Source organism: Eretmochelys imbricata, chromosome 15 (genome assembly GCF_965152235.1).
Source record: "Eretmochelys imbricata isolate rEreImb1 chromosome 15, rEreImb1.hap1, whole genome shotgun sequence".
NCBI classification, from domain to species: Eukaryota; Metazoa; Chordata; order Testudines; family Cheloniidae; genus Eretmochelys; species Eretmochelys imbricata.
Genome location: NC_135586.1, coordinates 30,950,147 through 30,976,937, shown reverse-complemented (window position 1 = coordinate 30,976,937; position 26,791 = coordinate 30,950,147). Strand labels below are relative to the sequence as shown.

At 45.4% G+C, this 26,791-nt stretch overlaps 1 protein-coding gene across 1 annotated transcript in view; it reads right to left on the bottom strand.

Annotated features, from left to right (window-relative positions):
• The window catches only part of MYO18B (myosin XVIIIB), a 183,580-nt gene that overhangs the window by 115,092 nt on the left and 41,697 nt on the right, over positions 1-26,791 (bottom strand). Inside the window, exons 11-17 of the mRNA XM_077834845.1 lie at positions 13,860-14,030; positions 11,962-12,052; positions 7,347-7,539; positions 5,955-6,035; positions 5,086-5,233; positions 2,326-2,485; positions 258-441 (exon numbers count right to left, since the gene is read on the bottom strand). Coding sequence (XP_077690971.1) covers positions 258-441; positions 2,326-2,485; positions 5,086-5,233; positions 5,955-6,035; positions 7,347-7,539; positions 11,962-12,052; positions 13,860-14,030 — 1,028 coding nt within the window. The remainder of the gene's footprint in view (positions 1-257; positions 442-2,325; positions 2,486-5,085; positions 5,234-5,954; positions 6,036-7,346; positions 7,540-11,961; positions 12,053-13,859; positions 14,031-26,791) is intronic.

The following is a 26,791-nucleotide window of genomic DNA, read 5'->3' as shown; positions in this document are numbered from 1 at the left end:
CTAGGAAACAGAAACTGAACTAGCCAGTGGAGAAAAATGGTAGCAAATCAGTGTCACTGTTTGATTGACCTGTCAGCTGCATGAGGCAGGAGCTGTCAGTTATAGTGTTTGTACAATGCCAGTTCAAGAGAGACAAGGAGCCAGCCAGAGCGTCAGGAGACTATCACGATATAAGGAGCAATGGGCTCTATGTTATAAAGGCACTTTGACCCACCCCTTACGATACGTGAGGGTATCAAGACAGCTCTGTTACTCACCATCTGAAGTTTGATCTGAGCACACACAGATTTCTTCTTCACAGCTGCAAAGCTGCTGGTGAAGGTCTTCCTCACACAACCAGTACGCTGCAAAGCTTGCTGGGAATTTCCCTCCAGACCTGCCACTGATCGGCAAATCAGGGGCATTTTGGACCGAAGCAGAAACAGCTTCTTCAGAGCATCTCTGTCAGAAATGAAACAGTGAAATAAATCAGCTATTGTCACAAATGGGCTGATTGATAAGATCACAGAGATGCCATCATAATGGCCCAAAGGTGAATGGAAAACCTTTTCCTTTCAACTTACTGCAAAACGGAATAAAAACCGTGACTGTGCTCTGGCTAGTACATCGCTAAGGGAAGTGTTTGAATACTGTAGCTTCCTTAGCCATGGGGTAGCTGCCACATTGCGCCATTCTGAAATTCAGTATTTCCTGGAATGACGTGCCAAGAACCTGAGTTTCCTTCTGGACGTTTAACCAGTAATTGTATCCCAGCACATACGTTAAAGGCAGGCACAGGGTATCTCAACGGCAAACTTCCCCCTCCTCTAGAAGCTGAATCTTTTCTACTCCAGGTAAGGGAATGTGTTACAGGGCTCACATTGAACATGGCCTACATAAGACAAACCTGGCTGTGAACAGAGCACATTCTATTCATCTCGGTGTCTTATCCATCATGGCTAATGGCCATTAACTCCTCACTGAAATGAACCCCAAACACAATGAGCTGAAGGGAGCTTAATAGCAGGTTAAAGTTACTGCCTATGTAAAGACATGAATAACTATTTGATTATATTTCACTTTAGTGTACCAGGGTGCTAGAGGAAACAATACAAATCCCAGTGGTTTTGAGACAGAAGGAATGGTGCTAGTCATCTGACTCCTGGTGTCTGACACAGCCCTGTGTGTAGTAGCTGCTCCCGGTGCCCCTAGGAATCTGGAGATGTTCACACTCATCCATTCTCTACATTAGTCGGGAATCAATCACCCCTGGTCAGGGGCAGCCAGGGAGACCAAGATCCATTCCTGGAAAGGATGTTTACATTTTGAAATTGCTGTTGAAGACACTAACGACCTCAGCTCACAGTGGGGACTCAGGCTGGGACTTTCAAAGGGCCTGAAGAGAGTCAGATGCCCAAGACCCAATGAATTTCATTCGGTGCCGAAATCCCAGCCTGGGCACTCAGTTTGGGCCAAAGACCAATGGGTGTTTTGCCTCAGGACTGCAGGATCTGAAATGTAATATATAATACTAGATCTTATCATATATCATCAAAATGATGACATCTAAATGAAGCATTTCAATCTTATTGACACAAAACTTTTCAACCTCAATGAAATGAAACATTTTGATAGCTTCCCTTTGAAAATGTAGGTGAAACTGAAACGTTCCCATGAAACATACCCATTTCATTGAATCAGCATGTTCTGATGGAAAACTTGCGATCAGCTCTATACACGTCTATTCATTCTATATTGTATGTCAACCAAATTAATGGACCCAGCTGCTGATTAATCTTAGGGTGTTTGATGTCATTGCAGACTACCAATGAGTGAACCTCAAATAATTTGGCACCTGTTTCTCCAGCCTTACCCAAACAGCCAGTGAGGACGACCTGCCAACCACTTTGGAGTATCTTTATAAATGCTACAAAAGGTATAATTTCCACTTTATGATCCCCAGTTGGTTCAGAAATACCCATAAAAGTGTTTTCAGCTTCATCGTCTTCTCTTAGGCTTAATACAAGATGGGAGGAAAAACCACAGGCAGAATTTCTTGCCTCCAAAAGGGAATCGCTTTCCCCTCCGCTAACTTTGCTTTAGCCCCAGGGAAAAGTTTTACAAGTTCCAGTCCCAGTTAAAGCACTTTGTTTCATTAAGGACGGATGTTATCCCCAGAGCAGTTCTCATTGTCAAAGTTTGTTACTGTTATTGCTGCAGTGACAGAGAGCGCACTGCGGATGTACCCTGCTTCCTAGCTCTGATTTACCTTGTCACAAGATGCCCCGCTTGAGCTATATGCTTCTCTATTGCACGCTGCCCAGGGCGTCTGCTCCTGATACTTACATTTTGGATTGCTGCAGGACTTCAATGGAGTTTTGGGCTGACAGGTTCAGCTTGGCTTTATTCATCCAGCCAGTGAGATCGTAGCGAACAGGGTCTTTGCCCAGCTGGTGGAAGATCTCAAACTGCAGCATCTGCTCACACTTGCGAAGGAAGCCTTCCTCTGGAACGTCAATACACCAGCAAGCAGCGGTTATTCAAGGTCAATGGGGTGAAGTCAGCAAAGCTACACACAGGGGCCGATTGTCCAGCTAATCTGAATGGGGTTTCTATGGGCTGTGTCCACTAGCACAAAGCTGAGGTAGCCCTGTGTAGGAAGAAACCCTGCAGCGCTAGGCTGGTGAAGGGTGGCACTGACATACCAGTGCTCCTTTCAGCTAACGTATATTGCACCTCCTTTATGTGCCGGAAGCTGCACCTGTCCAAGAGAAGCAGGGGCAGAGACTCTGTCTGCAGGTTGTGTGTTCCTGTATCCCTGACCTTGTCCTGCACCCCTCTCAAACCCTGTCCCAGCAGAGAAGGTAGCCAGATTAGTGAAGTGCAATGTCGTACAGATGCACATTAAATTAAAATACTCAGACAGGTACCGCACTGGCCTTTCCCATGGTGCAATTCTGCTGACTTCTGGAAAACTACAGAGCTAGAAAGCAGCTGTGAAGCCTGGAAAAACTCAGCCACCTGTGCCATTCTCCATTCCTGCATGCTGCTGCCTTTCCTGAGGGCATAGCATGCCCAGGCATAGCCTCTGCTGACAACGTGGCCCCGACCAAGCCAGCAGACAGGGAGGTGGAGATGCTCACAGTCCCATGCTTGTTGCCTGGGCAGACTCCAGCTTCCTGTCTATTTATAAATGGTGCCAGTTGCACATATTATATAAGAGGTCTCTTCTCTGGGTCACTGGGGTTAGCAGCACTAAGGTTTCTTTAAGCCCTGCACACTGCAGAGACGACAGCATTTATGGGCCAGCTCCTCAGTTCATGTGAATCAGCCCAGCTCCTCTGACTTCAACGCCAGCCCACGCCAGCTGAGGCTCTGGCTCGATATGTTTAAGTTTGCTGCCTGGATTTTAAGTTATTTTGGAGCTGGGTCTGAAACACTATTGAGAGCAAGAGCTTCTTGTTCCCACCTCCAAAGGCGCTGTCAGAGGCGCATGCTGCAGCTAACCGAAGGAATCCAGCAGGCTGCTGGGCTGGAACTAAAACTATTTTCTCAGCGGTGTTGATATTTGACACAAACTCTTCTACCACCATTGACCTGGGCAGTTCCACAAGATGAGAATGTTGGGAATTTTTCAGTCTTGTTGTCTGGTTTAGCACTGCCAGACTGTTCTGCACTGTATGATTGTCATATCAACGGGGTGACTACAGATGTCTTGAACACACGGTAATCCTTTCTATACTTGATCTACCCAGAAATAATTTGGGTACTGGGTCTGGAAACTGACTTTTCTTTAGATGCACCATCACTCGGACACCAACCTTAATCATTTCATTTGACTCTAGTCTGCTCCAGCTCCCCTGGAAGTGAATGGCAAAGCATCCACTGATTAGAGTAAATGCACTCAGCTGGCACTGTACATCTACTCACACAAAATTTCATCACCAGTTCCACTGCTGAGGATTTATTCAACGATGCAAAGGTAAATACTGTTCATGCATCAAAATCTGGAACTTCCATTAAAATCAAGCCCATCCCATCCCATGTCCACTCGAGAGCATCAGGAATGACACTGCAGCCTGGCAAGCTGCCTGGTCACCAGGGATGGAGAGATTGTTGGTTCCCACGTATGGGCGAGATGTTAGGCCAGGCAGTATAATATTAAGAGGTTATATGTTGAGTCCAAAATGCTATCACAGTAGCTTCACAGGCTTCTAGGGCCACTTTGTCAGAGAATATGATGGGTGAGCCCACAAAAATGCATGTGCACCCACAAAACCCAACCCAAACATAAAGAGGCGCCTGCTTCTACTCACTAATGTGTGTGTTGCGAGCCCAGTGGGTCTATGTGCATTTTTGTGGCTCCCCCATTACACCCTCCTTTGTAAATATGGACCTTTGGTTAACAGTTGCTATTAATCGTATTCAAGAGATGCAAAGGCAGCTGGAAATTACTCTAGTCTGCCACAGATAGCTAAGGTTTGATCAAGTGCAGCGAGAGGCCCCTGAAGAGGTCATAGCACCAACTGGAGAAAGGCTAGAATGAATGCACAGTCAGAGACTCAGAGGCCTCCGGTCCTCCCTGTGCCCTTTCTCAGGGTACTTCCGAGGATGCATTCTGACACCAAACGCCCAGAGATCTGGCAGAAAGCTGAGAGGACAGGGGAAGGGTGTACTTAGGGTGACCAGATGTCCCAATTTTATAGGGACAGTCCCAATATTTGGGGCTTTTTCTTACTTAGGCTCCTATTACCCCCCACCTGCTGTCCCGATTTTTCACACTTGCTGTCTGGTCAACCTAGGTGTACTGCAGGTAATGGCCACTGGACCAGAGTGCCTCCCCCGGCTCAACAACGGTCGTTCCCCCCAGATAAAACCCCGAGAGTCACATTTGCTCGTGGTAGCCAACAGAGTCACACCCAGGCTGAGCCCGGCCCTTTGCTGCCACGAAACGATCACCCCTGGTCCCCAAGCAGAGTGCAGCCCACGGAGGCATCTGATTGGCCAGATGATTTCTGAACCTTTCCAAGCCCAAGGGAGGTGCCAACGGAGGGGCAGCGCCCAGCACCTCTGCAGATTCTACAAGCAGAGCCCCCTGTGCCTTACCCTCACTCGCCGTGCCCTTCTTGGCAAAGTACGAGCACAGGCGGTTGAGCACCTCGCTGTCGCTGGAGCCCGGAACCAGAACCTCCTCGTCCAGGATCCAGAGCAAGCCCTTGGGCTCTTCCGCCTGGCCCCCAGGCAGCACCTGCAGCTGGTAAAATGATACAACCCATCAGATCATCTCCCACATGGAGTGAGGAGAGCAGGGGAGGCAAGCGGAGATGCGAGCTCAGCTGGCCCTGTTAAATGAGGCATTACATTACCCTCTAGTGATGGCTCTTCGGTCACTTATGTAAAATGAATTGGGATTGTGTATCTATATCCCCAAAAACTCAGCAGGCACTAATGAGCCCCGCTGCTCAGTCTGTTTGCTGTCTCAGGCCAACTGAATGGACCATTGAGACTGAGGTCCCTGGGAAGTTTGGTCACGGTGTCCATCCAGGTGAGGGCTGAGGAGTATGGACCAGGTAATGTGTGTGGGGAATCAGGCATTGCTGCCCCCCACGCTGTACGTGCTTTAGGGAGAGCTACCCAGAATGAAGTACCTGGTTGTTACTTGGGCCCTTCTCTAGCACTAGCCCATAGCTTAAAAAAGCAGCCCCAGAGAACACGTCGTGAAATGTTAAGAACGGAACTGCAGCCTTTGCTCCAGCCTCCCGAGTCCCCATTCCGTTCCGGTCGCCCCAAAGTCAGCGCACCTCATGTTCGCACATTGCCTCAGGAAATCCTTTGTCCATCGAGAAAGGGAGACTAATCCTCATGAAATGCAAGATCCACAACCAGCAGCATTCCCAGCACTTACTCCCTTCCCCGCCAGCATGGAGATGGACAGAGAGCAATCAGCTGTCGCTACTGCTTCCCGGCCGTGTTACCTGCGAGGAGTTCTGATCCACAACAGACACCGTGGCCATCGGAGAGAGCTCTGGCAGATCAAAAGGCACCTTGACATTTTCCTGGAAAACATTAGTGAGAAGTTTCATTGGGGAACTGACATTTGAAATCCAAGAGCAAATAAACTTGCAAGAAGAAAAACTGTGTCTGCTCCTTCTCCACCTTTGCTGAGTGACAGCCTGAAGTTGGCTGACCAAAGCTCCTGTATCAGAAGCCTTTGAACGGACTGCACTGTCAAACCCTCAGCTGACATGACTGGGTAATGCTGTCCTGATGAGGGTGCTTACAAGGCTTCTGCAGTGGCTCGGGTGAATGTCAGAGAAGTTGCATAAATAATGGCTGTAATAATAAAGGGGGGCATCTTGAAAACAATCCGTTATTTAATTTGCAGCTTGCAGGCTTTTTATTGTTTTTATTCAGTTTTCCTCTTGAGCTGAGAATTCTAAGCCAACAACCCCATGTTATCAGGTGCCTGTTTCTACGGCTGTTGACTTTCTCGGCCTCACTGCCCCACCTAGGCAGGGGCCAGCCATTCATTAGTGACAGCGTCTTCCTTGTGCTACATCATCGGATTATGCCGCTCCCCAACGGGGATTTCAGCACTTCTGAAAAACATCATTTTACACACATGCTTTGACTTTGCGCAGCTAATGTAACCATTTCACGCTCAGGGCAGGTGGGAGTTAAGTGGCTCCGTGCCCCAGCAGCAGAGGACTCGGGGGGTGTTCAGGAGAATTCAGGTCTATTGTCTTTCCATGAGAACTGAGTGAGGCAGCTGACTGCGATTTCAGATACGGGACCTGCATCCACACACCGAGATGGAACCAGTTCCAATGTGGGCTCCCAGATTTAAATGGACACTAAAACCGCAGGCTGATATCAAGACAAATTGTGCCTGAACTCTGTGAGCGAGGCAAGTAACTTCAGAATCAAAATGCAGATTCATTTTTGACTTGCTGCAATTGTTTATGGATTTTACATCAACTTGTTTCCTAGATAATTGAACATTTTATTTTATTTTCTCTACCTGGCACAAAGGGATACAAAGGGAAGTGCTCAGCTATGTCACGAGCAGGGCCTCCTCAAGCCACCTCCGATGTGACAAAGGGACGCAAAGGGAAGTCCAAGCCAGTGATGAACTCTAACGGGATTTCTGTTGGGACCACAAGGAGCTGATGGGGAAGGAGTACCACACTAACAAGGTGGGAGGGGGACACTGCTTAAGACTTCGATCTCTATTCAGACTTCGGGACGCTTTAGCAGTACTTCTCTCATTAAAAGCCAGTGTTTAAAAAGCCATGGACTCTCTAGCTGATATGCAGCAAGTGGAACAGCAGTTCAGATCCTAGTGAGGGTCAGAGCAGGGTCCTCACCTCCCTGTACCTCTCCAGCTCGGACACGAACGTTCTCTTGTAGAGCAATGCCTGCAGCTGCTCATGCACATAGTTGTGACAAAGTTCTTCAAACGTAGCTGCTCGCTCCTTCTTCTGGTGTCGAGGGTTGTGGAACCCAGGGGTGTCCACCACCATGATGGAAGCCATGGAGAGGTGACTGGATGAAAAAGACCTGAGAAAACACAGTAAAAATAGCATGGAAGCTTTAGACAAGAACATATCTGAGTCCTATTTGGTTTATTGAAATTATTTCCTTCCCCAAACGTAAATATTCTTTCCTCCTGTAACTATCATTCCAGGAGGCACTTTTAATCATTACAGTCCTATGACCCTGAGCAATAACCACAACACATTTAATATCTCAACAATGCCTATTTGGTTGGCAAATGTTTGTGTCTTTCAAACAGAGTGCTAATAACCACATAAAGCTACTGATATTTTCCTGTCCTGTCGAATTTGAACTTTATCCAAGTCCTCCTTGTTTTATTTATTCCTGTGAGTGCTTCCAGCCTAGAACAGAAGATCTGGCTTAGCTTGTTCCTGACCTGGACTAATAAACATTTCACTGATGATGGGATGAGATGCTTCTTCTTAGGCACCATACCTGAAATATGGCGTCCTCAGACCTAAGTCATCTTAACTTTGGGTTGCAGAGCTGGTCCTAAAAGATGGTTAATTGATCCACACTGACTATGTTAATGACAGTTTTAAGTTCCAAAATATTGACTGTAGGAAAATAAGGAGTGTGATATTGCTCCTGTGGAAGAATGCTGGGAAAATGTAGAACCGCAAACGCAGAAGGCGGCAAGTATGTTCTGAGGGAGAGCCACACTGTAGGTCGCTGGGAGAGGAACCATCTTTCCAACAACTTCTTCCAAGTTTTGCTTCCATCCATGCCAAATACTTCAGTTAAAAATAACTGTGGGAACATGACCTGGAGAAAGCTCTGTGTTTTTTTCAAATATCTATTTCTGAAAAGGTTGAGTTACTCTGCTCTCCTCAGATGCATTGTTTTGTGTCATTTCCCATCTCCTCCTCCCCTGGCATGATACAACATGACTTGTGTAGCTGCATGTTCTGCACATGGGTGAGATGTAAGAGCATGTACTTCTGTCAGATGGCAAATGCCAACTGAAGAAATTGGCTGAAAATAATTGGAAGGAAAAATGCCAGGCATTAGCGTCCTGAAGTCTCCCTGAAAAATACAAGTTTGCAGGAAGAAACAGAAGTATTTTTAGAATTCAATTAAAGAATTTCCTATCAGCACCTTCCCCTAGCACCACTGACATGTCCTGTGATTCCAAAATTGTAGTACAAGTTGAAAGTGATTTAAATTCATGGTACCTCATCAACTCACTGAGAGTCAGCAAAATTTTCTTGACTGCATTGAAACATATGTTTTCCACTGTGACATACTGTATCATTGTTGGAATGGCTTAAAAGGCTTTGATGGGCTGGTTTGAAAAACAAAAGCAAGCGAAACAAAGCTGGTGTTAAAGGGAACGGAGGAATACAAGACACATTCTCTGAGCTAATGCTTCATTATTCAGGATTTTAGACAGCCAGTGGCATTTTGCTCTTCCATGAGATCTCAGAGAATCATCTTTGGACAGGCTGAAATAAATCAGAAGCAACAATCTGGAGTATTTCCAGTCACACGATTGACTCTAGATTCTGGATTTGACAACTTGAGCTGTAAATCAGAATGAAAAACAATGAGACTTCAGTGGCCTGATTCTTTTCTCTATTGTCTTGATTAGAGTTGGCTTTGATTTACACCAGGATAGGAAAGACAGGAACCCGTTCCCAGGATTCCTTCTTTTATAGCAACTGCAGCATCATAAGGGGGGAGGGATAGCTCAGTGGTTTGAGCATTGGCCTGCTAAACCCAGGGTTGTGAGTTCAATCCTTGAGGGGGTCATTTAGGGATCTGGGGAAAAAATTGGGGATTGGTCCTGCTTTGAGCAAGGGGTTGGACTAGATGACCTCCTGACGTCCCTTCCAACTCTGATATTCTATGATTCTAAGCAAGTGGGAGATGTTGGGATAGTGCAGCTGGGTTTTCCAGGCCAGAAGGCAGCATTATAATTGTTAGAAGCCCCAGAGAAGAGGCTGATTAAATGTCCAGTAATCACCAGCCACTTTTGGAGTTTGGATACAAACTCTATCATTCCTGAGAGCTAGCTCGCAGGCAAGCTTTTTAGTAGAGAATGAATCCTACCAAGCAATCTGTATGGCTCAGTCTTTGATTCCTCAACCAGTTTATTACTCCATACATACTGGTAACCTTGATTTCAATCCTGCAAAGTCACAGCGATTATTAACAAGTAAACAAGCCAGTTCTCAACACCGCAGTGCTCCAATGACTGTGTGATCTACAGGGAAATAAGGCAAGTGGAACAGGCCCATCTGACTGTAGAGAATACTTCACCTCAACAGAAAATGTGCTAATTGGTCATTCCATTCTCCAAGATGCACACTGGATAAGAAACAGAACTGAATGTACTTTTGTCATAGAAAAAAAAATCTGATTACCATCCTCTGGAGACCAAAATCCACATAAACGTGACCATTGAAGAGGCAATTTCACATCACCGGGATTAGGAAGGTTTGGAAGGCTTTGAACTAAAGGTGGGTGTGAGTATGGGTAAACTGGTAAAATCTTAATTTTAATTTCATGTCACTTGTAAAATAGTCAGTTCTGTAGGCCGTGGTTTGTGATCTTGACAACTTGCCCTTTCAGTTTTAATAAAACGAAATATTTTAAAATAGAAAGGACACAATGTAGCTGAAAAAGGGCAAATGATCTACAAAGTGGGACTCCTAATGGGGCATCGGAAGGCAACACAAGAGCCTGAAGTCAAAGCTGGTCTCCTGTAGTACTGAGAAAGGGAGTTCTTTCCACCTAGGCTCATGAAGAAAGCTTTGGAAAAGCAAGAAAAATCATGAAACGTCTCAGGCTAACTCTGCGAAACTAGTAAGCCCTAGTAAGTTGAAGAGAAGAGAGAGGTCGCACAGAAGTAACACAGTACCTAACAAAGCAGGGTCCTGGTCCGCGACTGGGGCTCCCACCAACTACCACAATGCAAAATACAAGTAATAAGCAGCGAGTGCTAGGCTGATCAGCACAACTGGGAGCCCGGGGAGCCGAAGAAAGAACTCAAAAGACCCAAAGAGTCCAAATAAGAATCAGAGAAACCTCTGAACATTTGGGGCACTTGCCTAACCTAGCGAAACATCCCTTCTACTCACTGTCAGCCCATGGCACTGCAGCTTCCTACCTGCTAAGGACCACACAAGTTCTGTGTCGGATTTTCAGGTGCTCCATATCCACAGTTGCGAGCAGATCTGCCAAAGCACTCGGTTCCTGGCACCTCTCAACATGACACTTATGGCCAGACTTTCCAGCGCACTGAGCTCTTGGGAAAATCTGACTCCAATTCTGGGGGCTGAGTCCTTCTGAAAATTCTGGACTCAGGGTGGGATTTTTGAAAGTACTGACCTGGTCGAGGAGAAAGAGTTCCAATGACTTTTAGTAGGACTTATGCTCCTAGGAGGAGACGGCGGATCCCTTTGTATGGGGGAGCGCGCCGCCGTTAGTTACCAAAGCTCACAATTGAGGGGTGATTTTAGATGCCCAACTGCTGTTGGATGATCACATCCCAGCAATAATCCAGACACTTTACCATTGGCATCTGGTCCAGAGGTTGGCACCTTTCCTGTTGGAGAAGAGCCTGGCCAAAGCGGTGGTCAGCACAAGCCCTTCAACTGAATCCTTCATGCTACAAAGGGCTGCCAGCACAACCTTCTCTGTCGGGGCCCCAGGACGCTGGAATTTGTCCCACCCTTGTCCCAGAGCCTTGGTGACCTGCTGAGCATGCCGGAGGAGCCATCTGTTTGACAGCCATCTGAGAACCGTTAAGAGTCAGGCCCTGGACTGATGGGGGTGTGGAAAGGAGCTATTTATCGCTGGCTGGCTGAGCGGCACTGTATTCCAGTCTGAACGTTTGTCCTGTAAATGTGGCTGGGGTATGGAACTGTAATGTTAGTTAAGTGCCATGATGCTCAGGTACCATCTTTTATCATTTAAATCCAAACAAATAGATACGAAAATGATGAAGTCGCGTGGCTATTTTTGAAAATCCGACCCTAGCTACAGAACATCCTGCATGGAAAGGAACCAAAAACGGCTGTGACCAAGTAGCTGCTCCATTGTGCTCCAGGAGACTTTCCGCCTGCTTCTTCACTAGGTGGCCAAACACATCCGGGCTGGTGATGCGCAGAACCATCCATTGAGCATGCTGCAGTATCCTTTAAGAAGTTCATTCTTTGACTTTCTGATAACTTTCTTCTGTTACAGAGATATTCTTCAGATAACCTTTCTGCAGCAACCAGGGGCTACATGCCACATACATCTCTTCAGAGTGCATTAAGTGAAGATTTCTCTTTACTGATGTCAGGGATGGGGGACATAAGGGACAAACATAATGGACACGAATCATTTCTATGTATTTACAGCCTTCCACTCTCTACTAGCCCATGAGAGACTTCTTTGTTTGTTCTTTTAATTGCCTGGCTTCGGAACACTCAATACCTGTTGATTAGAGAGACAACAGCAGCAAACAGTTCTTCATAGAGACCTGCAGCCATCCCCTCCACACATTCCACCCCTGTCATCTTGGGCCCTAGAGGGTACAAAGAGAAAAGACAGTGAATGATTTATTTTCAATCCTTTTTGATCTTCCATAGGCAGAATTGATAATAACTGCATCACCTGCTCCCTGTAGAGTATAATTTGCACCAATCCTAATTCCTATGTCCAAGGCACTATATAAATCCATTTACATGAGGAATAAATATTCGCATGAGTTGCCCTGAACTGCTCCAATGTCTCTGACCTGATTTATATTTTGTAATAAAGGCTTTATAATATAGGGACTGATCTCTCAAACTCTTACTCACACAAGTACATCCTACCGGAGTCAACAGACTACACTCCAGTCAGTAAGGACTACTCATATGAGTATGGGCTGGTTCTTAATCTGCATGAAATCAGAGAGTGACACACACACACACAAACTCTAAACCTGCCTTCCCGAATTAGCTCCATTCATTCTTCTATTCATTCCAATTATGCACTGGTTCATTAATGCTATCAGACCATATATTTGTACTTGCTGTTCATTGAGCTTGCTCTGTAAATACAATTTACCCAAATTTTCTCTAGAAAGACACAGGCATTTGCAACAAATCTGCAGTGCTGTTTCATGCAGCAGCATGATGAAAAGAGGCTCTCTTTACATACGGACTTTTTTTTTTTGATAGCTCTTAAAACATTTTACATTCTTCCCTTAACCCTGGAACCTGAGCTGGTTGCTAGGAAACAAATAGCCTCCTAGCACCTTTCTCAAATATGACAGTCCTTTCCATGGCAGATGTCAGAGTCTGAGAACCGTGAACACTGGCTGCAAACACACAAAGGGGAAAAACAACTTTCAAAAGGAAAATATCACCAAAGAAGGGAGAAAAATAAAACAGACACATTGAAATCAGAGAGATGCTGGCTGTGAATTACACTCAGTGCCCAGATGTCAGCAGGGAGCAAAACATTCTTGGCTTCTCAGACAAATGATTTCCACTTGCTACTTAAAAATATTTGACATTTACAATTCAAATAACAGTTTGTTAGGACTGATGCTCCCCTCCTCCTCTGCTGCTTTTCAGCCTCCTTGCAGGAAATAGCTGGCAAGTGCACGTTCAATAGTTCTCCTGTTGGTCTCAGCACAATGCAAAATTGTTACAAAAACACACAAATTGCCCTGTGAGTTACAAAAGAAATGACGAAAGTGTGGCAGCTTGCTGGGCTTGGGAAAGGCTTTAGCCTGTTTTGGAGTGTCACTGCCTCTTCTGGGGGCTCGTCTGCCTGTTCTGTTCAGGTCGTGAGGTTTCTTCTTGTGACATACAAAGAAAAGTGTGAATGACATGCCAATCAGGCAGATGGCAAGGACAGAGCCTAGTCCACGAGATTCTAACGACTTTGGAGATAATGCAGATGGCAGAACAAATATCATCTAGCTCACCCTAATTTACAGGAGAAGAGGAGAAGTAGCGTGTGCTCCAGCAGGGTCTCATTGGAACAGGGTCTCTCTGACAAATGTGTCTTTGCTTTGCAAATAGGTTCATTTTTAGACCATGTTACTTGACTTTCCTTGCAGTGGGATTGTCAGGATTAATTATCTTAAAATGCTCCGAAGAAGTGACATGTATGATCAGTATTATAAACTGGGGACAGTTACGTTCATTATCTTTAAAAAATTCTTTAATATAACTATGTTTAAAGGATCACAGCACTGGTGAGAGATGGCTGAAGTATCTCTCTCAAGAATGCTCCGCAAATACTCTAACTATTCCTTGATCAAAGTCAAGAACAACACACAGGGCAGTATTTCCACATCACTTATACATAAAGGAAAGGGTGGAAAAGTCTGATACCAGCATTTCGTTCTTCATCTTTGCTCAGCCGACTCGTTCCAGATGTGACCTGTTCTATTATCTGTTTCAGATGGTGCTTGAAGACTGCTGTTGTGAGCTCCTCAAAATCACAGCCCAGTACATCTGCAGCATTGTTAGCCCACTCAAATTTCATGAACTGCTTCCTGCCAACTGACAAGAGAGGAGAAAAGAAAATGGAATCACATAAAACAAGCCAGAAGATCACGAACAGCTGTATCTGACTGCCTTCCATTCCCAACTCATGTCTGACCATAGATACAGAAAGCAAACCTACCATTTACCATGGAAAGGGTGGAATGGGGTGGAAGAACATCCTGGGTCATCCTCCGGGTGAGACCTATTTACTTTTTCCCCACCAAGGAAAGAAATGTTTGATTTCATCCTTCCCTGCATATATAAATTGTTCCTCACATGCAACTTTCAAACACCCCCCCTCCCCCCGCACACACACACACTGCCTTCACTGACCTGAGAATGAGATTGACACGGTCACATGCTAAGGGAAGGTGCCGGAAAGAATTCATCCAGATGGAAACCGGCAAAAAAAAAATCAAAACAAATCCCGACCCTCTGACCTGAATGTTTTATGAGCGTGGAATGAGAGTCTGCCTACCTCACATTCATGTTCTGAGATACATTATGGTGACAAATGCTCAGGTAAAGGCTATAAATAAATGTTCTTGTTTTCACCTTGAAACAGTGGTTGCCATTAATAATTTTACCTTTTGCCTAATTACCATTATCTTGTTATTCCCTGCACCCGGCGGAGAGAACCCTATAGATACCACGGTAATATTAATTACTCACAAATTACAATGGTAAAGATTTTAGCGGTGACCAAGTAACAAAAGAAATGGGGCAGATGGTCATAGGCTATAACATTGGCACACTAAACAAAGATTGGGAAAAATCTGCAAATGCAAGGTCGTGTTATCTGGAAATGATTTTTCGATAGAAAGTACTTTAAAATAAATGGCTGCTCAGGTGTAATATGGCAGAGCTAATTAGTTACAACATGATGGAACCCATTCATAAAGAATACAGAGTAGAATAAAACTGATTGCTATAATTAGGTTTAATTTCACCTCCGCGCAGTGCTTTATATTTTAGAACCTGTATTTATAGTTGGAGCCGCAGCAAACCCACTCCTATTTTAAATGCTGGAAAGAAGCACCGCCCCCAAGCTGCAGCACCCCCTGCAGTTCTCCCTGCAGCCTCACCTCTAGTGGATAAACCGCTCTTCGATCTGCTCCCCAGGGCTTACAGAGGGGCATGTGTGACACTGCAAAGGGCAGCACCGTTCAGTCTGGGAAGAATCACGGACCGTGTGTTTGTGTTTTAAAAGGGTTAAATAGGTCTCTGCACTGGGGGCAAATGTGGTGCTTGAAAAGGCTTGGGAGAGGGAGAGGAAAGGGAATTGGAGAGGAGCAAAGTGTCCCAGAGCCTCTCTCAGGAGCCTTCCTCAGCTCAGCACAGCAGATAGCAATGCTAAAGAAAAGCAGGCTGCTTGTTATTTATATTTACGTCTCAGTACTCAAGTTCCTTTTCCAGCTCAGTGGCAAGGGACTGGGCTCCGGGAACAAACTGGGAGCACCGAGCTCTGCCATGGAGACTAGGGAGGAATGTGGCACTGGAGGCAGTTAGAGAGGATACCTTAGCAAGCCAGTGGCAACCCAGGTTGCTTTCGGTCACTATGCCACACGTCGTAGCTGCTTGGAATGTCACAGAGGCAGCTGGGATTAGACTCAGGCCTCGCTTCTCCAGCCCTGTTACCTTTGAGCTACTGAAGAAGTTCCTTTGTAATAGCTGTCTAGAATCTACGACACCCAGCTGAGCAAGTCCAACTCTGTCCAGTAGACAGCAGTTGTGCATTTACCTTACACTGCAGTATGCGACGCCAAATTCCTCTCTGGGGAAAGTCCAAAGAGAAACCAATAGAATTATACCAGGGAGGAACTGGGCCAGGCTTTAAAAAAAATTATTAGATCAGTTTCTTCAGCAAAGATTGAGTGGGATCCAATGGGGGAGGCAAAGAGGACCAAGCTACCAGGGCATCATGATCCAATGCAAGGGTAGTGGCTGGCATCGCCTAAAGTGGCCATCAGCCAGGCCCTTTCTATAGCATCAGTAAAACAATCTCTGCCAAGGATCATGGACTCAAGCAAATCCAGTGAGCAGGTCAGTGAATTGCCAGGGTAGGTTGCACTGGTGTAACTCAGAAGTCATTCCACTGATCCGATGAAGTGAGCTGTAGCTCACGAAAGCTTATGCTCAAATAAATTGGTTAGTCTCTAAGGTGCCACAAGTACTCCTTTTTTGATTTCAGTAGAGTTACTCTGGATTTACACCAGCATAACTAACTGGGAGAAGACTTTGACCCCCATGTTGGTTATTAATTACAAGCTCATTTAAATGGTTTTAATTACTTAAAGCTTGTTCAAAGATTGTAATGAGCACTGAGACGTGTTAAAAAAAATGGTCACATCTTGCAAAAAATAAAACCCAAGTTCCAGCTTCTTGGATGGCACTGAAAGCAGAGTCCCGCTGAGGATGTGACAAGCATCTCTCGGAAGGCAAACCAAGATGACCGGTTGAACAGGGCCCAGGAAGGCCCCTACACATCACTTCCAATGACACAACGCTAACGTTCCATGGGGAGAAGAGCCCTTAGCATTGATAATAAGCAAAACGTGTTTCCTGCTCTAAGTGCAGCCTTGACAGGGAGGTCTGGGAGAACTGAGCAAAAGGTGCTTTGACTCAGTGGGGTTTGTCTATGCAATTCTACATGATAGTCAGAGTTCTAGTAAAATATCTGGATGTTTTCTTTCTTGTCAAATCAGATCTTTCATGAAAGCTGTTTAAATCCCTTCCCTATTGCAACCCAGCCAGTTCCAATTACAAGGATGGTTTAAAAAAAAAACACAGACACACACACACACACACAGAGAAGGACTGTCATTGCAAAAATAACAGGGGTAGGTGTGGTTCTGAATTCTGTTTTCCAGATAGTTCATGAGAAATCTGAACAATGAAAGTAGGATATTGGCTGGAAACCGAAGACCTTCCCCTATTTAAACTGTGCCAGTGAGATGGAGACCAGCAAAACTGACAGAAATCCAAGTCAGACATTTTAAGCATCTTTTTCATCTATTTTGTATGGTTTTTAATGTCAAGGTTAATATTTCATTTTCCAGTCTCCAGCCTCCTTAAAAAAAATGTTTCAGCAATACAGGTCTCCGATCTGAACAGGTCTTGGAGATGCACACAGCCATCACAATATGAAATCTGACCCAGCCTTTGACTATCTTTGAAGTGCGGAGCACAGGTGCCCACAAACAGAAATAATACACAGCTGCCGGGTGAGCCTGGGTGCTGCTGAATGTCAATAGCCCAGGAGATGGTGAGTTTCCCACGAACACTAGCTCTGTGTGAGTTAACCTCAGACCTGGCAGATGCTAGAATGTCATTTGCAGTACTGCCTTTAGTTATTCCATATGCATATTCCATATGAATCCTGACATCCCCTCATTCAGTGGGAATGGGCCAGCACTTGGACTATGCATTACTTCTGTCCCCGCTTACCAATATTTTCAGGTCTTAAGTGGGACTTAATAGGCACACAGAGCTTGTGCTGGCCCCTCTGCACAGGAGCTAATTTCACCCAGAAAGCTTTCTGCTGGGTACATTGGAAGGGATCTAGAATACTAGTCCTGGGCCCAGACTGGAAAGACAGAGCGAAACCCTGTCACCTCCGATCTGGAGCTGAACTTGGAGGACATCACTGCTAAAAATAAAATAAAATATATAAACTACATCAAAACTAGAATTTGCTTTTTAAAGTTCACAGCTAGTTTAATAGCTACCAATTACTGCAGATCTTGTGCATTTATTAAGACTGCAACCAAAGTGTTCTCTATATCTAACATTAGCAGTTTTACTGAGGTATCCCTCAGCTTTAGGCAATTCATTTAAAGCCAATCCTTTCTATCCTCATTCCAGTGCCCAGATGTTCACAGTGGCTCTAGGGGCTAGGATTGCACTCCCAATGCAGGTAATGCCAATGGGTCTGTGTGCCAGCCGAGAAGTTAGTTAGCCCTTAAAGTCCTCCTTATAACCAACCTCTCCAAGCAACCCTCCTCCCCTCTCAGTAATAATCCCACACCTCCATTTAGCTGCCAAGCATCTTGTCTTGGGTTTGCCCATCTTGTCTTTCTTTGATCAAGAGATGGTCCCTGCCCCAAAGAGCTTACAATATGAATATATGCAGAATATTGTCTATATTTAGAGCCCTATATCCATTAATTTTACCTCTGACAGCGATAACAATAAATAAATAAATAAATAAACAAACAAACAGTATAGCGTTTTTCCTTAATCATTTGAAAATTTCCATTGGCATTAATGGAAGTTTCGGTTGAGTAAGGATTGCAGGATTAGGTCCTTAGTTAATGGTGCATTGTAATTACACAACTTCTAGATGTAAGTGATTTCTCTGGCTGGTCATGCTCCTGATGTTTTTTTCAGACGGTTCACACTTTTATTAATTTAAAACCACTAACTTTTCAAATCTAGCAAAGACACCTTTTGCCTTCAGCACAGCTAGCTGCACGCTACAGCCTCAACCCTGCAAAGACATGGGCCTGTCCTTCTGGCACTGTGAATGGTCCCATTGATTTCAAGGAATCATAGAACAAAACCACAGAATCATAGAAACGTGGGTCTGAAGAGCCTCAAGGGGTCATCTAGTCCATCGCCCTGCTTAAGCATACCACATAGACAGCAACTCAACAATATGCGTGCAGTTGGCTCAAACCTTCCAGAGAGATTCTGCCTTTGGGCAGAGACGAAGCAAGGAAAATGTCAAGCCCAAAGGAAATTATTTTCCAAAAGTTCAGAGTGAGTGAAGACGGGGGGGTTGAATTGCGATTGTAACGATCTAATAGTTGCTGGTGGCAAAGGCTAAAATAGCATTTTCTTGCGTAGCTTAAGAGCTTCAGAAGACTGAGCTAACAGATGTGTTTATGGAAGCTGATGAGCTCATGATCAATCCCTTCAAATTTAGGACTGTCTTATTCAAGCTCAACAATGATTGCAGTCCCCACAGCCCTGGAGGGCAGAGTGCTGTTGTCTCCCACAGCAAATTAAGCTGACATATATTTTCAATGACAATTATTTATATGCAACAACAGTGATTCCATCTTAATGATTAAAATCAATAAGGAGGCAAAATACAGAATACCTCCTTTCATAACGGACGGAAAATATATGCGTCTGTGACAGCAAGCTGGCAGAAAAACAGCAAAGCTGCGCTGAAATGAACAGAAAAGGAAAGAGACAGACAAAGTCCCACAGGGACTTATCGTTGCCGTAAAGGATAGATTAGACTAGGTTTTTCCATAATCTGTGTCCAGAAAGTGAATGCAAAAGGGAAGTGAAGGAATGACTCAGACCAGGTAGAAGTGCTGGGTCCAAGATACAGTGTGAACAATTAGCAAAGCACAGTCAAGAGGATCTCTCCATTCTTCTCTGTGCACATTTCTTTCTCCCTTATTTTTGATTCTGATAAAGAGCTTCAGACATCAAGGCGTACACTCTGAGTGTGTTGCGGGACCCCACAATGAAGGCAGTGGCTGGCCTCTGTTCAAGCTGTAGAATTTTAACTCTGCCCAGGGGATCCGGCACACAGAGGCCTGGGTTCCCTTCACAGCCAACCTAGGAAGGGACACTCGCTAGGATCTGTGACAAGGACTTTCAGTGAGACTTAGGCTACATCAGTTAGGAGTCGCAATACTGAACGGCACAATATCTAAATACCTTTAACTATCAGGTCTACGTGACTTCCTCAATTGAAGCCAGGCCTTCTAACTCCACATGCAGGGCCTTAACCGCAAGGCATCCTTCGTCTCCTATGTCAGTTCCTCTTTCAAACATCCTTTCTGGCACAAACACCCTTGTGTAACAACACTGCAATGTACAAGACTTGCTTCCCAGGATGCCTGAGTTAATCAGACGTGAATGTCCAAGGAAGCTTGAGGGGGCTGTTCACACCTATTCCCTCACAAGCCAAGAGCCAGATAAATCTCTCTTTCAAACTGAAACCTGCAAACTCTGTGCAGTTCTGCTTAGCGTCCTCTTCTGGAACCGAAGGGGGAAACGGACAGATAAGCACAATGATGTACCATATGCAGTGTTGTTGTAGCCGTGCTGGTCCCAGGACAGATAAGTACAATGTTTATCTCGACATAACAAGATGGCTAGCTCACGTGAGATACTTTGGAAGTATTTGGACTTCTTTCTAGGCCTGCTTTCTGCTACTTCATCTGGTAAGATCTTGTAGCTACCCTAAGAGGGAGAACACTAAACCTTATTAAAATGAGACAAAAGCTGTTGTTCTATAATGTACACATTGTTTGAGGTTAGGGAAATGTTACTAACTTATTAATATACACCAGCCACTCTCTACTTCATGCCTCAGATTCTCTCTCTGGAGGCTGTTCTAGGAACATATCTGAATAAACGGTAAATAAGTTCTGAGATACTCTTCATACTGCTATTACTTTTCACACTAAAAGATGTTCCTTAAATGGCTCTTCAACTTTACTTGATTGACATATCCTGAATAAGCAAATTAACATGCACGAAAAAATCCTCATAGAAATCCTGCTTTGCTTGATACTTTTTCCATGTGTTGTGCCTATTGACTTTTGAAGCAATTTTCTTTTCTATTTTCAGCCTGTTCTGTGTGTAGGGCTAAGCAGGCTTTTTCATAAATTATAAATAAAAACAGCAATGTGCAGTCACCTTGGTATGTCATCCGCCTATTGTACAACATCTGAACTTCAGCACGTAAAAGGTAATTATTTCAGCCTGTTTAATATTTGAGAGAGGCAATGGGAAGCGATGCTGTCAGTATGATGCTCGTTTACATGCATGCACGCCAACATGGTAAAATATCAGTTAAATTCTACCATATCCCATAGAACAGGCCTTAGGCGATTCCCATAGTATAAAATTGAGGCCCCTGGCTCATTCTTTGAATGTGAGCTTTGTTTGTTTCTGTTGTTTGAAAATGTTGTTGTTGTTATTATTAAATCATGGGACTGGCACGTCATTGGTCACGTAATAACAGCATAACCCAGTGGTCTCCAGGTAACCTAGAAGACCATATGGCAAAGTTACGGGGAAAAGCCAGATGATTCAGAGGTGACCAGACATGGAGTTATTTTTTCTTCCTTATGCAAGTGGGAATTGTCTAATAAGATTTCCATTGCTTTTAACCTTTCCTTAATGCTAAATCCCTATTGCAACAAGCTCTGGCATTAACAGCACATGGTGGAGCAGCAAAACGATGGCACTAATCTGGGCAGATTTCTGGAGCACCGATAGAGTGGTATTTCTATAGCACTATAGCGAAGTCATTCCATGTATTCCTGGGAGAAGCCTAAACCCAGTGGTTCCATCCCCAAGGCCAAGCTTGTTACTCACTACCTTCTTCCTTCACTTCCCTGGAATCAGGATGGCTCTGATTCTCGTCTCACAGCAGTATCCTGCCAGTTCATGCCGCGGGCGTGAGGTGAGTTACTCTTGAAGACAACGAAAATGGGACAAACTGTGACCAGTCCGGGGACAAGAGCAGGAATTTTGAGATGTAAATCCAAGAGAAACATATTAATAGAGAGTGCACCTCAAGCATCTACCAGTCAAGTCTGATTTAACACCCTACGCTGCTCAAACCGCCTGTGAAAACTCATGGAGCAGCACTGCAAGTTCAAAGGCAATGTCTGTTCCTTAGACAGGGCTCTTGACGGATGAGACCAGCTGTCTTAAAGCCAATTGTTTCGCTGCTCTCATTGTCACACATACTCAGAAGCCTCTGCATACACCAAGTTCATCTTAATTCCATAGGCAGCCTGGCCGGGATGGGGTAGGCAGCAATTGGATATTTTAAACTGTACTTGGTGTTTCCATAATGGAAGTGGATAATTACATCAGAAGTAACTACGCAGAGCTGCATCACTTTGTTCAGTGGTGAAAATATCAGCCTTCCCAGCCACCTGCCTTATACCCCCTGCAGTTCCTGAAGTTCACCCCACCAACAGTGTATTGACTTAATAATTATTAAGAGCCCGGAGACATCAGGAGTTAGTCACGAACATGCACGCTTAACATTTCGACTCTAATCAGTGCATGTGGGAAACAATTAAGGGAAATTAGAACGTGCTTGGGGAACGAAACACCTAGCTACCAGGCTATTAGAAGAGATGCAGACTAATTAAGAGCAGAGACAGCAAGTGGGAGATGGGAATCCCACTGAGAACCAAAAAAGCAGGGAGAGCTCTGAGAAGCTGCTGCCCAGTGAAACATCTGCTTTGTGTACATAACTTTTCCTTAATTCCCTATACCTAGGGAAGGTCAGGCAGACTACTGTACTTCTCTTCTGCAGACTAAACAAACCCAGTTTTTTCAATTATCTCCCACAGGTCACGTTCTCTAGACCTTTCATTATTTTTGTTGCTCTTCTCTGAACTTTCTCTAATTTGTCCACATCTTTCCTAAAATGTGGTGTCCAGAACTGGACACAATACTCCAATTGACACCATATCAAGGCAGAGTAGAGTGGAAGAATTACTTCTCGTGCCTTGCTTACAACACTCCTGCTAACACACCCCAGAATGATGTTCGCGGGGTTTTTTTTGCAAGTGTTACACTGTTGACTCATATTTAGCTTGTGATCCACTATGACCCCCAGACCCCTTTCTGCAGTACTCCTTCCTACGCAGTCATTTCCCATTTTATATGTGTGCATCTGATTGTTCCTTTTTAAGTGGAATACTTTGCATTTGTCCTTACTGAATTTCACTTGCACTTGCAACCCCTCCTAGCTTGGTATCGTCAGCAAACTTTGTAAGTGTACTGTCTATACCATCATCAAATCACTGATGAATGATATTAAATAGAACCAGATCCAGAACCAATCCCTGGGGGACCCCACTCGATATGCCCTTCCAGCTTGACTATGAACCACTAATAACTACTGTTTTCCAACCATTTATGCACCCACCTTATAGCAGCTCCATCTAGGATGTATTTCCCCAGTTTGAGAAGGCCATGTGCGTTTATGAGACGGTCGTGTGCGATAGCATCAAAAGCCTTACTAAAGTCAAGGTATACCATGTCTAACACTTCCCACCCCCCCATCCACCAAGTACATAAAAGGTTGTTACAAGGAGAGGGGAGAAAAATTGTTCGCCTTAAATTCTGAGTTTAAGACAAGAGGCAGTGGGCTTAAATTGCAGCAAGGGCAGGTTAGGTTAGACATTAGGAAAAACTTCCTAACTGTCAAGGTGGTTAATCATGGTCATTGGAGATTGTTAAGAGCAGCTTACACAAACACTTGTCAGGGATGGTCTAGATAATACTTAGTCCTGCCCTGAGACTGGACTAGATGACTTCTAGAGGTCCCTTCCACTTCTATGATTCTACGATGCTGTTGGGATGCGATGCCAAGGGGCGACATGCCCAGCTGGTGCAAATCAGCCACAACTCCACTGACATTAACAGGGCTAGATCCCCAGCTGGTGTAAATCATCACAGCCCCATTGAATTCAACGCCGATTTACACCAGCTGGAGATCTGGCTCGCTATGTGGATGAGGGAAAGCGAGGGCAGGAGATGTATCTGAAAAGGAACGGTAAGGAGTAGAGTCTCGATAAATGGAATTCTGGTCGCTGGGGCTGGGCCGTAGCCAGGCCAGCAAAAGCATGTGCGTGTACACCACAGAAGCAGTATGACATTCCCAGCAGACAGCTGCTGCCTGCATGAGTCCCCATCCCCACACCCAGCAGCCTTCCAGAGCCCTGCATCAGGGCACTTTGGGCAGCATGCACTGCATGCTAGACTCTGAAGGGTTTGGATTAAACACTGTGCCTGACTGGCCTATGGGCAGAAATGGTGTCTGTTCCAATCAAGTTGGCTTAACTGGACTGAAACCCCCCTGAGCATCCAGCAAGGCTGCACCCATGGCCAGCTTAGATGATCTTAAAGGTGATAACTCATGTACCTGAGGCATTGTGAGGAGGAGTGTTCATTGAGCTAACTGGAGTGGAAAACACATTGTTTTGCTGCATAGACAGGGCCATAGTTTGTACATGTCAACCAGTTTCCTCTGAGATGGCTCATGGTTGCTGCATTTGTTCTGCTGGCTGCACTTAGATGCCATTGCAAAGGAGGCTGCATAAAACAGTAACTGAAAAGACAAGTAACGCCAGAGTGTGGCAGGGGAGTGGTGGAGATTTTATCAGCCCCTGTGTGGAATAAGCTACTTCACTCATTCCCCTGGCTGGCCATTCATGAAAATGAAACTTCTGGTTCTGAGAGGGCTCAGAGAGTAACTGGGCAATTGCCCCTCTGCTTTTAGGTTTCATAGGGGGCTGCTTTGCCACCTGCCCCATAGGAGGATGCCAGGAGGGGCAGTGAGAGAACATGGCCTGACTTGTCTGGTCCAGCAGACTGTATAACCCAGCGTCTAGATGATCTTGGGACTTGGATGGGGCTCAATCCAGATGAGACTCAGGCACCAGTGAGTTGGGAGAAGCAGCCAGAGCAGTCACCAGGACATATATCAGTGCTCCTGACTCGGGGGTTGTGACAGCCCTTCGTGGCACAGGCGTGAAGCGTGGGGGACACTGCCAGACCCTGCACTGCTGCTGGATGTCCAGGTAGCTATCTGTACCTTTACTCAGCAGTGCCAGTTAAGAATGGTGCAACCTTTTCTTGCTCATTCAGGAGCTTTGCCCCCTCAAGCTGGGATCTCTGTGCTACACCTTGAGACCATCCAGAAACTGAGGGTTGCAGCTGCTGTTCATAAAGTGGAATTTCATACCAAGAGCAACTCCCAGTGCTCCAGGACCTGCACTGGCTTCCCATGAGGAAACCCAGGAGTTAGTTATATGAGAATAACATATAACTATAATATAATATAATACATATAATGAGGGAGGCAACCTAGTGACAGAGGATGTGGAAAAAGCTAATGTACTCAATGCTTTTTTTGCCTCTGTCTTCACTAACAAGGTCAGCTCCCAGACTGCTGTGCTGGGCATCACAAAATGGGGAAGAGATAGCCAGCCCTCTGTGGAGATAGACGTGGTTAGGGACTATTTAGAAAAGCTGGACGTGCATAAGTCCATGGGGCCGGACGAGTTGCATCCGAGAGTGCTGAAGGAATTGGCGGCTGTGATTGCAGAGCCATTGGCCATTATCTTTGAAAACTCGTGGCGAACGGGGGAAGTCCCGGATGACTGGAAAAAGGCTAATGTAGTGCCAATCTTTAAAAAAGGGAAGAAGGAGGATCCTGGGAACTACAGGCCGGTCAGCCTCACCTCAGTCCCTGGAAAAATCATGGAGCAGGTCCTCAAAGAATCAATCCTGAAGCACTTGCATGAGAGGAAAGTGATCAGGAACAGCCAGCATGGATTCACCAAGGGAAGGTCATGCCTGACTAATCTAATCGCCTTTTATGATGAGATTACTGGTTCTGTGGATGAAGGGAAAGCAGTGGATGTATTGTTTCTTGACTTTAGCAAAGCTTTTGACACGGTCTCCCACAGTATTCTTGTCAGCAAGTTAAGGAAGTATGGGCTGGATGAATGCACTATAAGGTGGGTAGAAAGCTGGCTAGATTGTCGGGCTCAACGGGTAGTGATCAATGGCTCCATGTCTAGTTGGCAGCCGGTGTCAAGTGGAGTGCCCCAGGGGTCGGTCCTGGGGCCGGTTTTGTTCAATATCTTCATAAATGATCTGGAGGATGGTGTAGATTGCACTCTCAGCAAATTTGCGGATGATACTAAACTGGGAGGAGTGGTAGATACGCTGGAGGGGAGGGATAGGATACAGAAGGACCTAGACAAATTGGAGGATTGGGCCAAAAGAAATCTGATGAGGTTCAATAAGGATAAGTGCAGGGTCCTGCACTTAGGACGGAAGAATCCAATGCACCGCTACAGACTAGGGACCGAATGGCTAGGCAGCAGTTCTGCGGAAAAGGACCTAGGGGTGACAGTGGACGAGAAGCTGGATATGAGTCAGCAGTGTGCCCTTGTTGCCAAGAAGGCCAATGGCATTTTGGGATGTATAAGTAGGGGTATAGCGAGCAGATCGAGGGACGTGATCGTCCCCCTCTATTCGACATTGGTGAGGCCTCATCTGGAGTACTGTGTCCAGTTTTGGGCCCCACACTACAAGAAGGATGTGGATAAATTGGAGAGAGTCCAGCGAAGGGCAACAAAAATGATTAGGGGTCTAGAACACATGACTTATGAGGAGAGGCTGAGGGAGCTGGGATTGTTTAGTCTGCAGAAGAGAAGAATGAGGGGGGATTTGATAGCTGCTTTCAACTACCTGAAAGGGGGTTCCAAAGAGGATGGCTCTAGACTGTTCTCAATGGTAGCAGATGACAGAACGAGGAGTAATGGTCTCAAGTTGCAGTGGGGGAGGTTTAGATTGGATATTAGGAAAAACTTTTTCACTATGAGGGTGGTGAAACACTGGAATGCTTTACCTAGGGAGGTGGTAGAATCTCCTTCCTTAGAGGTTTTTAAGGTCAGGCTTGACAAAGCCCTGGCTGGGATGATTTAACTGGGAATTGGTCCTGCTTCGAGCAGGGGGTTGGACTAGATGACCTTCTGGGGTCCCTTCCAACCCTGATATTCTATGAGAGACACTTTCCTCCCTGTGCCATAATCCATGGATAGGGTCCACACATCACAGGAATTTGGGGATGGAGCAGAGATAGGATGGCTCCCGCGAAGGGATGGGTTTATTTTACTATTCTGCTTCTGTACTCATGGCTAGAGTGGGACTGGCAGTCCACGGGGTCATCTCATTCTAAACATTACATAACATTAAGAGGG